Genomic DNA, 11,950 nt, shown 5'->3' with positions numbered 1-11,950 from the left:
TCGTTTCATTATTTATGCTGACAGAGACAATATTCTAATAACCCTTACCACATGCAAGAAACAAATATTTGCAGTCTATTTCAAATGAGAATAAAATCTTGCAGGATCTTGTAGACAAAGCTGTCTACAAGACACTGTAAAGAAGACCGGTGGAATAAGTTTTTGTTGGCAAAGTCTTTCCCAAATGAATTTTGCCTGGAACACTGAATTTGAGTACAAGATTAGTGATTAACTATGTAGGTGTCTTTATCCTGCTTTTAAAACAACTACAAAGAGTTGCTGTTAAAAGTATTATATCGCATAAAAGCGGTTGGTAGAACTTTGTTTTTCTTGTGGAGGGGCTTGCAGTGGGTGTCTTTAGTGCCTTAAGAATGAGTCCTCTAGGAATAAATCAATTTCTAGGTAAATATATCCAGACACTGGTGATTTTTTTTCTTAGATTTCAATACAGAGAATTTACAATAATCGTAGGCTGCCAGACTACCAGATGGCTCAAACAATGCCTTTCATTGGCTATAAATCTCAGACTTAGCTGAATATTCAGTGTTTTGAGATTAAATCCTTTTTAAGGAGACAAAATGGTTAATGACCCACACTCACACTTTGATTTTATTTTCATGAGTTCTGGATACAATTTTTTTTTGCAACAGTTTTCTTCGTGGTTCAGCCATTAATTACAATTGTGTCAACAGCATCTTAAACATCACTCGAAAAGATTTGTGGGATATAATCTGTTTGTTTATTTTAAATACTTGGATTTTTTATTCTTTAGAGTGAAATATATGAGCAGTAATTTGGGGGGTAGGGGTATCATTGTGGTACTTCTGACCTTGGACTTAATAATACAATCATCCAGCCAGCCCAGGAAAGAACCTGAGAAGAGGAATTTGTTCTGGGGTAAGGACCTCTGTCCCTGTCATTCAAGATCCAGAAAATCTCCCTAGCAGGCCTGTGATTACATCAGTTGCCTGCTGGAGTCATTTGATTAATTCCATTCCTTCACTTAAATCTGATTTATTTATTTATTTTTAACCTTTTTGTTTAGGGTTCCGTTTGCCGTATTCTCACATAGGTGAGCCAACTCTTTTCTTCTGTTGAAACAGTGAACATCTGCCTGTTGCTCTAACTATCCTCTTCAGACATGGAAAAGGATTTGGATTTGCCAAATGTATGAGCGGTCTCAAAAAGGGAAATTTCATGCACAAGGAATGTGCATAACGTCAGAAACAAAGCTTCCTCGCCCTGCCCAGGTTGAAGGCAGGGGGAAGGAGAGAGGTAGGTTCCTACAACTGCTAGATCTCTAAGATGCCATGGGGAGGGAAAAAAATATAGGTGGGGTGAGATAGGAGGAGGGTGCTCCTGAATGGGCTTTGAGTCCATGCAGGAGAGCTGGATTTGACTATACAAATTCTCCAGGAAACAATTTTTTTGTTGTTGTTTTCTGGGAAGAGCCCAAGGACAGGGTGCCTACCTCCTCTTGTGTGGTGCTCGCTCACGAGGCTTCTCGCATTGTTCTGTGGTTTTGGATAAATTGCAAACACACATGGCTGGGACTGTGCGTGTAGAAACTGGTTCGTACTTCATCTGAATGACCTGATCTCTGGTTCGTCTTCAGCTAAATTAATCTGGGAGATTTTTTTTTTCTTTCCCTTGCCTTTAGCACAGTTCTAAGTGGAAAGAGCACAAACAGACAAATTCTTTGTTGCTTTTATCAAAGCAGTGGGCTCTGGGGGTGCTCGTGCTTCAATCCATTCGCTCCTGTAACCGCCTCATTCTTCACCAGTCACACAAGTGATGGGCTACGGCAGGAAGGTCAAATCCAGCACTGAGGATTGCTGCCAACCTTTTCTCCCCCAGTTACAGTGAAAGCACTCAGAAATGATTGTGAAACAATTTCATTTCTAAACTGACTATACTCACAGCATCTAGATTAATTTTTCCCTTTATCTACGTGCGTTGTCTTTGGCTTCTGGTAACAGCACTGAGTGACTGGGGTCCTTAAATAGGAACAGATCAATGAAATTTGCTTTGGCAAAGCATTCAAATCCATTGAATTACACAGGGTTTTGTGCCTTTCTTAGGGAAATATATATGAAAATTGTCCCTCGTGTCTGTGTTGCAGCTCACTACCCTGATACCAGTCAAAAAGGGATAGAATAAGGAAGTGCATAAAATAGATGCAAACACACACACACATCATGCTGTTAGTTTACTTATTGAAGGAGAGCTGAACCGATTTTTAGTATTTAAAGAGCAATTTCTATATTATATGCTATGAAATTATTATTTTTGTTTGTAATCCTCTTGCCATGACTGGCATAGTCTTAGCAGTTTGGTTGAGAATCTGACTTGCTGAATTTATCTGAGACTGTGAGATGTCTTTTTTTTTTTTTTTTTTTTGGGGGGGGTTAGGTGTATCATGGATGGCCTGGTGAGTGTAGGGTCTTTGATTTTCCCTGTCATACCATGCTGCTAGTATCCAGGGTGAGCAGAGTAGTCTGGTATCCACACCGTTCACTTCATTATAATTTTGTGATATGCATCTCAGATCCTATGATATGAATCACAAAGAAGAGTGATGGGTCAGAGCAGAACAGCATCAAGGAATGAAGGTGGGAAAAACAACCAGGCAGAACTGGAATTTATTTAAAGGAGAGAGCAGAATTCCAGGCTGTGGGGAAAATGGAGGAGGAGCCTGCCAAGCACTATGGGATAGCAGACGGATGCGGCTAATTCCAGGGTGCAGGCTTCTTCGTTGGTTTAGACAAGGATAGTGTGTGCCCTTGCTAGAAATATATGGAAGATAAAGAAAAAGATATTAGGAAATAGAAAACATAAGTAATTAGAACAATGAAAGAGGAAAAACGTGTATGAATCTGTCCATAAAACGAGAGCAGACCATACCAGACAGACATCTTGAATCTTGGCGAAGTTGATTGTTGATCTGTGCAGTGAGATGTTCCCGGAGTAAAGCATCACAGACTGACCTCTAATGCTCTGCAGAACAGCCTAACAAACACGACGCTCGTTTGATTAGATTTATAGGTGACTGCTCAGAGAAGTTTCCTTTGTTTCATGTTCCTGGCTGGTTTCCACACGTATCAGTAGTGTGGGGTTGCAAATGTGGTTTGTAAATTAAACCTTAACGAACAACTAAGCAACAACACACGTAATCCTGTAGCGGCATTTGCAAACATAGGGGCGTTTCTAAACGACCGCGGCACTAGCACAGGTTCTCCTTGTTCCTGGGAGGCAGCTGCACGCCTCCGATCTCCTCGGCCGGGCGGGGCCGCTTTTCCAGGTGGGATGCCCGGCTGGGGCAGGGCCCGGAGGCACGGCCGGGGCCCGCCGCCAGCGGGGGCGAGGCACGATCGGGGCCCGCCCCGGGAGCGCCCCCGCGGAAGCGCCGCTGGCGGGCGGGGGCAGCGCGCGGGATGGGCCGGGGCCCGCTCCCCATTGGGTGGATTTGGATCCGCAGCGCCATTGGTCGGAGCGAGCGAGAGCGCGCCGCAGCCAATCAGAAGGCAAGCCGGGCCGCGCGGGGAGGCTATAAAAGGGGCCGGGCGGGGGGCGTAGCGACGGGTGTTGCGCGTCAGCTCGGGTGGCGGCGGGGCTGTAACGGAGCGATGTCTGGGCGCGGGAAGCAGGGCGGGAAGGCGCGGGCCAAGGCCAAGTCGCGCTCGTCGCGGGCCGGGCTGCAGTTCCCCGTGGGCCGCGTGCACCGGCTGCTGCGCAAGGGCAACTACGCGGAGCGGGTGGGCGCCGGCGCCCCGGTGTACCTGGCGGCCGTGCTGGAGTACCTGACGGCCGAGATCCTGGAGCTGGCGGGCAACGCGGCCCGCGACAACAAGAAGACGCGCATCATCCCCCGCCACCTGCAGCTGGCCATCCGCAACGACGAGGAGCTCAACAAGCTGCTGGGCAAGGTCACCATCGCGCAGGGCGGGGTGCTGCCCAACATCCAGGCCGTGCTGCTGCCCAAGAAGACCGACAGCCACAAGGCTAAAAGCAAGTAAAAACTCGGGGACTGTTCCCACCTCAAAAGCAACACAAAGGCTCTTTTTAGAGCCACCCACTTCCTCATAAAAGGAGCTGTAGATCCTGAGCAAAAAAAACATTTGCGTGGTCTTTGCTGTTGAAAGGCAGCAAAGTGTTGATGTGTTCTGCACACCAGAGTAAAAAACTCGATCTGATAAAATAACGTACCAATTGCTCCTATATACATAGTAGGAAAAAAACCCTGATTCCGCATCAAAGGAGTCATTTCATTAGAACAAGTCATTATTAGAACAGGTGAGAAACGGAAGAAGTTCAATGTTACTACAACAAAAGCTTCATCCAGCAAGTCTCTCCTTTTTCAGTTCAGTCGTGCGTCAGGTCGAGCTAACTCACTGATGTCAATCAAAAAAACAAAACAAAACAAAAAAAGCCTGTCAGCCTGTCCCTAACTTCCGGACTTAGTCCCACTTAGTCCCGCTTCCGGACTTAGAGACTGTCATTTTTCCCTAACGATAGGTATTCAGAATTATTAATTTTTAATGCATATTTCTCGTTGCTTTGTCTGAGCTACCATGTCCATTTTCTGTCTGGAATCTGAATGAGAACAATTTAAAATCACCGGGCAAGTTAAAAGGACTGTTGCCAACTTTGATTCTACCTTATATAGAGCACTGAACGTTACAATAAAGATACTGAAACAAACAAAAATCACTGGTCATAGGTCGATAAACACGTTTTAATATTTATCCATTTGAAAACATAAGAAATTAAATGAATCAAACGATGCTAAATTTTAGCACCACTGACAGTTACAACAACAGCAAGAGGTAAAGAACAGCTTATGGGTGGTCTTTGGAAAAACAAAGGGTTGTGGACAATAATGAAAAGAGCATAGGGAATTAAAACAAGCATCTTCTGATAATAAGAAATAAAATGTGTTTATTTTATGGTCTTGATAAAGTGCACGTGGAGAATTCCCCCTCTTGCTAGCAGCCACTCGCTTTAGAACAACAGATGCATCAATTAGATGTTATTAATATTACTTCCAGTGTAGGAAGCAGTCACTGTACAGTAAAAATGTAATATTTAGCCATCTACTCTGGAAGGAGAGATGTAAAGAACGACTTGAGAAAGTTTTACAGTTCAGAAGAATGGAAAATCATCTGCAGCAGTGTCTCCCCAGACAATGACGACTCAGATTTTCACCAATCAAACTGGATCAAAATGAAAACAAAACTGAATTATAAATTGTCAGGGTATCGGTTATAATTGTTAATAACAATTGGCTGTTTGAAGTTCTGATGCCACGTACTTTATTAAGAATAAATATTTCTGTAAAGCAGCAATAGGGAACCATGTCTGCATTGTGCACGCAGAGCAACACAGTACAAGCTGCTGTGCTATAAAAAGTCATCTCCTTCTGGGGCAGAAAAAGTCCTTCAAGAGACTTTAACGTGCTTCTCGCCTTGTTGCATAATGCACTAATTTAATTTAGTTTAATTATTTTTAAAGGGGTAAAGGATTTTGGGCAAAGAAGCTAATTTCTAATCCATATTCAGTGCTCAAGATGAGCCTGTGTTACTTCCTCCTCTTTGAAATCAATTTGCGATGAAAATATCGATTCAAATCCCTAGTTTTCAGTTCAGATTAAGAGAAGACCCTTTAAAGAATAATAATTAATTACTTTGGAGATTTAGTTGCCCACGACGCAGATTTTATTTGGAAGGAAAAACAAAAGTTTCTGTCTCCTGAGGTCTGTCCAGGTCCAGGACTCAGGGTTTATCGGCTCTTTTTTAACTCACCCTTTGCCTCTTCGAAGGGAAACTTTGCCCAGGGGAACAACAGTCTTTCTTTTCCACGCCGCTGCGAGCTGGGGCGATTCGGTGGCAGAAATTCTCGAAAAAACACGCTTTTTTGACTCCTAAGAAACACAAAGTGAGCGGGGAGAAGGGACCTTTCTGCCGTGCAGCGGGGCGGGCTCTGCAACGCACCAATCACCGCGCGGCTCCTCTCTATAAATACGAGGCCACCGACTTGCTCCAGGCCCAGTGGTTTCCCCTGATTCGTGGACGACGGCTGCCACCATGTCGGAGACCGCGCCTGTTGCCGCTCCCGCTGTCTCCGCTCCCGCGGCGAAAGCCACCGGCAAGAAGCCGAAGAAGGCGGCGGGCGGCTCCAGGGCGCGCAGGCCCGCGGGCCCCAGCGTCACCGAGCTGATCACCAAGGCCGTGGCCGCCTCCAAGGAGCGCAAGGGGCTCTCCCTCGCCGCGCTCAAGAAGGCGCTGGCCGCCGGCGGCTACGACGTGGAGAAGAACAACAGCCGCATCAAGCTGGGGCTCAAGAGCCTCGTCGGCAAGGGCACCCTGGTGCAGACCAAGGGCACCGGCGCCTCCGGGTCTTTCAAGCTGAACAAGAAGCCGGGCGAGACAAAAGAGAAGACAACTAGGAAGAAGCCAACGGCCAAGCCCAAGAAGCCGGCGGCCAAGAAGCCTGCCGGCGCTGCCAAAAAGCCTAAGAAGGCGGCGGCAGTCAAGAAGAGCCCCAAGAAAGCCAAGAAGCCGGCAGCTGCTGCCACTAAGAAGGCTGCCAAGAGCCCCAAGAAGGCCGCCAAGGCTGGCCGCCCCAAGAAGGCGGCGAAGAGCCCGGCCAAGGCGAAGGCGGTGAAGCCCAAAGCTGCCAAGCCCAAGGCGGCCAAGCCTAAGGCAGCCAAAGCTAAGAAGGCGGCGCCCAAAAAGAAGTAAAACGACTGAGAAGAAATTAGTCTACTCATTTAAATAAACCCAAAGGCTCTTTTAAGAGCCACCCACTTATTCCCAGAAAGAGCTGGAGCGCTACGCTAGCCGCAGCAGCAGAAACAAATCTTGACAGGGCACGGATTGAGACGCATCGGCTCCAACCTGCGCGGCCGATAAGGGCTCCCTTAAAGAGGAAGCGATTCCTGACGTCTAATTCGGGAGCCCCGCGACAGCAGCGCCGCGGCCCCGCCTCCCCCCCCTCCGCCCCCGCCCCGCCCCGATGGGCGCAGCCGGAGCGCGGCAGCCGCGGGTCCCCCCGGGCGGGGCGCGGCGCGGCCCTTCCCGGGCAGCCCGGGAGAGTTCAAAAGTCCCGCGCTGGGGCGGGATTGGCCCCGCCTGGTCCTGCCCCCCGCCGGCCCCGCCCCGCCCCGAGCCCCCTCCCACCTCCCCGCGGAGGAGCCGCGGCTCCGCCCCGTGGGGGGGGAAACCTCGGCCTTACCGCACCGGGGGCGGGCGAGCGGGGCTCGCCTCCCCCAGCGCTCCTCGTCCCGCGCAGCCCCGACTGCCCCCAGCTCGCCCCGAGGACTTCATTCTAGAGCAAGTCAGGTGCAGCGCGAGATCGGGCGCTGTAAAACGGGGATGTGAAACAAGGGTGATCAAAAATTCCTCCCCTTCGGTAGTAAAGAGGGGAGGGAGAAGTAAGGAGGGCGCGCTGTAACATATGGAGTAAAAAGGAACGGCTGGAAAACCTGTTTCAGTAAGTGATTTCCACACGTTTATTCGTGACTGAAATAGATAAAAATAGGATTTTTATTTTATGAGTGAACATTTGTAGGGTACATAAAGCAAACTGCAGTATCAACTAGGATTTCTTAATTGCAGTAACACTTAGAAGTACAAATCCTTAGAAAGCAGAGCAATTCACAGCAATGTAAACGAAGAAGTACTTACTACCTTCCCTGAGAGCTCTGAGTTCGAAGAGCTAGCAAAACAAGAAAACTGCTTCAGAAGGCGCCCAAATCAATAGAGTACAGTTACTTTAGCTAATCAAATGTTATTCAGTATGTCTAGAAGAAGCTTAGTCCTTACCTATACTCAAAACTTACAACTTTCCTTTCCCTCTTTAAAATTAAGTGCTTAACTTCACCTACCCTAAGAGCTTAAGTACTTCAACAGCCTATTGTGCACCTCTCACAAAAACCAGCAATGCAGCCCTTTTACTCGAGTAAGTTGGTGGCTCTGAAAAGAGCCTTTGGGTTAAAAACAGGATCCGCGGCGCTCTACTTGGAGCTGGTGTACTTGGTGACCGCCTTGGTGCCCTCGGAGACGGCGTGCTTGGCCAGCTCGCCGGGCAGCAGGAGCCGCACGGCCGTCTGGATCTCCCGCGAGGTGATGGTCGAGCGCTTGTTGTAGTGCGCCAGGCGCGACGCCTCACCGGCGATGCGCTCGAAGATGTCGTTGACGAAGGAGTTCATGATGCCCATGGCCTTGGACGAGATGCCCGTGTCGGGGTGCACCTGCTTCAGCACCTTGTACACGTAGATCGAGTAGCTCTCCTTTCGTGCTCTCTTTCTTTTCTTGTCGCCCTTCTTCTGCGTCTTGGTGACGGCTTTCTTGGAGCCCTTCTTGGGCGCGGGCGCGGACTTGGCCGGCTCAGGCATGGTGAACACTCCCCCGTCCCTTCACGGCCCGGAGTGGCGGCCGGTGGGATTTCTCTCTCATTTATAGGGGCCCTATGCAAATCACAGGCTCTAGCTATCAGCGCCTCCATTGGATAACGGAGACAGTGACGTCTCGCCTCGTACGAACGCCTTTGTAATTGGTCCATGGCAAATCCCATGCTGCTATTGGTTAATAATTCAAATCCCGTCAACCAATCACGGTCAGCGCTTTCAATCGCATCGTTCTACAGCAGAGCTCGTCCTCCGCTGCCCGGAAGCGCGCCGCCGGGGGGGGGCCTCCGGAACAGCCCCCAGCTGCCCCCAGGGGTCGGTCTGCGCATACAAAAAGCATGGCTATCGGTTATCTCCAAGAAGAGAGAAATAAATAAAATAAAATAAAATAAAATAAAATAAAATAAAATAAAATAAAATAAAATAAAATAAAATAAAATAATAAAATAAAATCTTCCAAGTTATTCACTACTTTTTTTTTTTTTTCATCTTCAAAAAGAAGTATACCTGAATATTTCATTAATAACCTGTATTTTTAACAACCATAAATTAAATACAACCTGAAAAGGTATACAGGCTCTGGAATAATAGTCATTGTTAGTAGTGTTTGAAACGTGTGGCCCTCACATCATGGCTCATTTTTCAGAATGTTAAATGAGATTAAAGCTCTGATTTAATTTGCAAATTGAAAGCACATGGACTTTTTGAATTGTAATAAATATTGGACTAATTTGTTTCAAAACCAAAGATATTCCTAGTAATAAAATTGAAACCTGGATTTAGGATTAAGCTTTAAATTTATCATGAATCAGAAATTCAAGCTGCTTTCTTGTTGAGTTAACATCACTGCAAAAGAGGAAAATAAAGTTGTTTAAACAGACTGAATTATTTTATGATATTAAGATTCCTGATTTGATGATATATGTGCATTATGATAGAGAAAGTGTTCGGTGTTATAGCAGTAAATCTACATATTCAGAAAAGGACTATTTATGATTTTTAAAATTAAAATATCATGTAGCAACATTATAAATTACAATTTTAATTAATTCATGAGTTAATTACTGTTATAAACCACTTTTAAAGAAATTAAGTTAATTTTTTGGTTGGGTGGAACTAGGGCTACATAGCTTGGTACATAAAAATGATATATATTTTTTCTTTTGGAACCTTTAAGGGCTATTCAAAGCCTAGACTTTCTTGGTGTCAGACAAATTGATTTATAGACCTATAGAAGAAACCTGTCTGGCATAGCTAAGTGTAGATTACAAAGGATTAGACTGCTAAAATCATAACAAAACTAATCTCTCAAGGTTTGTCAGGATAGCGGGAAACATTCTGCTGCAGCAACACAACGTTCTGTTACCTTACCAGGGTGTTACTGGTTCTGCTTTTTGCCTTTTACCCTGCTGTGCAGAATTCTGGATGCACAAAGATTTCCGGCCTATGTCCAAAGTAGTGCTGTCTGAAGACAGGGAGCCAGGATGTCTGGAGGTTTTGCTGTGCTGAACTTTTAAGTGAGGAGAGAAGCTTCAACCTGTTTCTGTGATGCTCAGGCTCTCACATTTAATGCCCACCCCTCCGACCCCCAAACTCCCCTCATAAGGAACAAGTGGGCACAAAAATGGTTTGAAAAGTACCGAGAACACATCTGCCTTCTCTTGTGAACATCTGTGAAAGTTCAGAACCTGACATGCCACTCTGGTGGCAGTGTAGCCCTAAAATCTCTGGTTTTGTCTCCACAAAACGTTTTGTTACAATGTTCTGAAAGAGAAAAAGTAGAACAACATTTCATAAACATTTCTGAATAAACATTCCATATAATTTCAAAATGGCTCAACACACCTTAGAACCACATTTAAGAACTCTATTTTTAAGGATATTGACAGTTACTATGGTTGTTTTACATGTTCAGATTGAAAAATAAATCATTTGTTATATTTTTTATACGTTGTCATCTATAGCTGCAAGTTTTCTATCTTTGTTAGCTGTTGACTGTCACTATCATTTAAAGACCTTATAGCTATTTAAAGAATGAGTAAATAGATGAGTCATATTTCTAGAGCACTGAAAAAGACATAAGATGACAGAAAAGGTGAAGAGTGGAGGGGAATTTGTCCTCCATTTTCAGAATTAAATAAAGTTTGAACACTTTAGTTTTCTAAAAATGATTAAGATGATGCAAATCATTAAAATCATGTGTGCTTCCCTGTCAGTGCAGCTGTATAACTGCAGTTAAAAAAGACACTGTGCTTTCTGCTCAGAAAGCACAAACACGAAGAAAAAAAGCAAAGGGAATACTTGGCGATACTATGTATCAACAGTGTGTAGCTATTTGGCAAGACTATGAACATGAAAGTGAGCAAAGAGTGACACATTCTTAAAAGATTTCGAAGGAATGTATGTATTTCCATGGGTACATTAACTTCAAACACAAACCTGTTCCATCACCAGCACCACAGTCCCGTAAAAGCAAACAAGAGCCGTGTTTCATCATACAGAGATGTGGCAGATACAAAGCAGATAACTCCCCGACACACAGTTACACAAGAACGTACACGCACCCCGAAAATAAAAATAAGAAAAGGCAACTCTCCTTAGAGAACGATGAGGTTTTAACCCGACAGCGGCCGCACCTCCCCCCCCGCCGTCCAGCCCCGGTCGGGGCCCTTTGTGTGAGCGCCGCGAAATGGCGGCGGTGGCGGAGCGCGAGGGGGGGAGCGGCGCCGCCGCCGCCATTGGCTGGAATTTGCTGCAGAGCCGCGGCCGCGGGGCCCGGCTCCCCGCCGGCTGCGGGTAACGCAAGGCGGGCACCGGGAGACTGGAACGGGCCGAGCGGCAGAAGGGTCCCCGCCGCGCCCGGGCCGGGCCGGGCCGGGCCGGGCCGGGCCGAACTGAGCCGAGGCGGCGGCGGCGGCGGGGCCGTCGCCTCCCGGAGCCGCCGCGCGGCGCCCGCCCCCTCTCGCAGGCGCCCCGGGGCGGAGGCGCGGAGGAGAGCCCGCCCCTGCCCTGCCCCGCCGCAGTCCTCAACCAGGTCGGACCGCCGGCAATATAGGCGAGCGCGGGCGCCCGTTCCCGCCACTCGGTGTTGAGGCAGAGCGCGGCGGCAGCATGTCCGGCAGGGGCAAGGGCGGGAAGGGGCTCGGCAAGGGGGGCGCCAAGCGGCACCGCAAAGTGCTGCGCGACAACATCCAGGGCATCACCAAGCCGGCCATCCGGCGCCTGGCGCGGCGCGGCGGCGTCAAGCGCATCTCGGGGCTCATCTACGAGGAGACGCGCGGCGTGCTCAAGGTCTTCCTGGAGAACGTGATCCGCGACGCCGTCACCTACACCGAGCACGCCAAGCGCAAGACGGTCACGGCCATGGACGTGGTCTACGCCCTCAAGCGCCAGGGGCGCACCCTCTACGGCTTCGGCGGCTAAACTCGTCGTAGATTAGGACTCGCTTTTACCAAACACAAAGGCTCTTTTCAGAGCCACCCAAGCTTTCAAGAGAAGGGCGTTAATCACTGCTCAAACGTGTATTCTTCGTGGTGTCGTGGT

At 47.7% G+C, this 11,950-nt stretch overlaps 4 protein-coding genes across 4 annotated transcripts; 3 read left to right on the top strand and 1 right to left on the bottom strand.

Annotated features, from left to right (window-relative positions):
- The first annotated feature begins 3,583 nt into the window (after positions 1-3,583).
- LOC118250608 (histone H2A) lies at positions 3,584-4,707 on the top strand. Its single transcript, XM_035551867.1, has one exon. It carries the CDS (start codon positions 3,627-3,629, stop codon positions 4,014-4,016), a length of 390 nt encoding a protein of 129 aa, XP_035407760.1. The 5' UTR covers positions 3,584-3,626; the 3' UTR covers positions 4,017-4,707.
- A 1,117-nt stretch (positions 4,708-5,824) lies between these two features.
- LOC118250595 (histone H1) lies at positions 5,825-6,742 on the top strand. The gene has a single exon (XM_035551852.2). It carries the CDS (start codon positions 6,084-6,086, stop codon positions 6,738-6,740), a length of 657 nt encoding a protein of 218 aa, XP_035407745.1. The 5' UTR covers positions 5,825-6,083; the 3' UTR covers positions 6,741-6,742.
- A 744-nt stretch (positions 6,743-7,486) lies between these two features.
- Positions 7,487-8,451, bottom strand: LOC118250615 (histone H2B 7-like). Its single transcript, XM_035551874.2, has one exon. It carries the CDS (start codon positions 8,393-8,395, stop codon positions 8,015-8,017), a length of 381 nt encoding a protein of 126 aa, XP_035407767.1. The 5' UTR covers positions 8,396-8,451; the 3' UTR covers positions 7,487-8,014.
- A 3,067-nt stretch (positions 8,452-11,518) lies between these two features.
- Positions 11,519-11,929, top strand: LOC126913139 (histone H4). The gene has a single exon (XM_050708164.1). The coding sequence runs from the start codon at positions 11,519-11,521 to the stop codon at positions 11,828-11,830; it is 312 nt and encodes a 103-aa protein (XP_050564121.1). The 3' UTR covers positions 11,831-11,929.
- The last annotated feature ends 21 nt before the right edge of the window (positions 11,930-11,950 follow it).

The sequence above is a fragment of the Cygnus atratus genome, chromosome 1 (genome assembly GCF_013377495.2).
Source record: "Cygnus atratus isolate AKBS03 ecotype Queensland, Australia chromosome 1, CAtr_DNAZoo_HiC_assembly, whole genome shotgun sequence".
Lineage (NCBI taxonomy): Eukaryota > Metazoa > Chordata > Aves > Anseriformes > Anatidae > Cygnus > Cygnus atratus.
The sequence above is the reverse complement of the archived record's forward strand: the minus strand, read 5'-3'. Positions and strand labels throughout refer to the sequence as shown.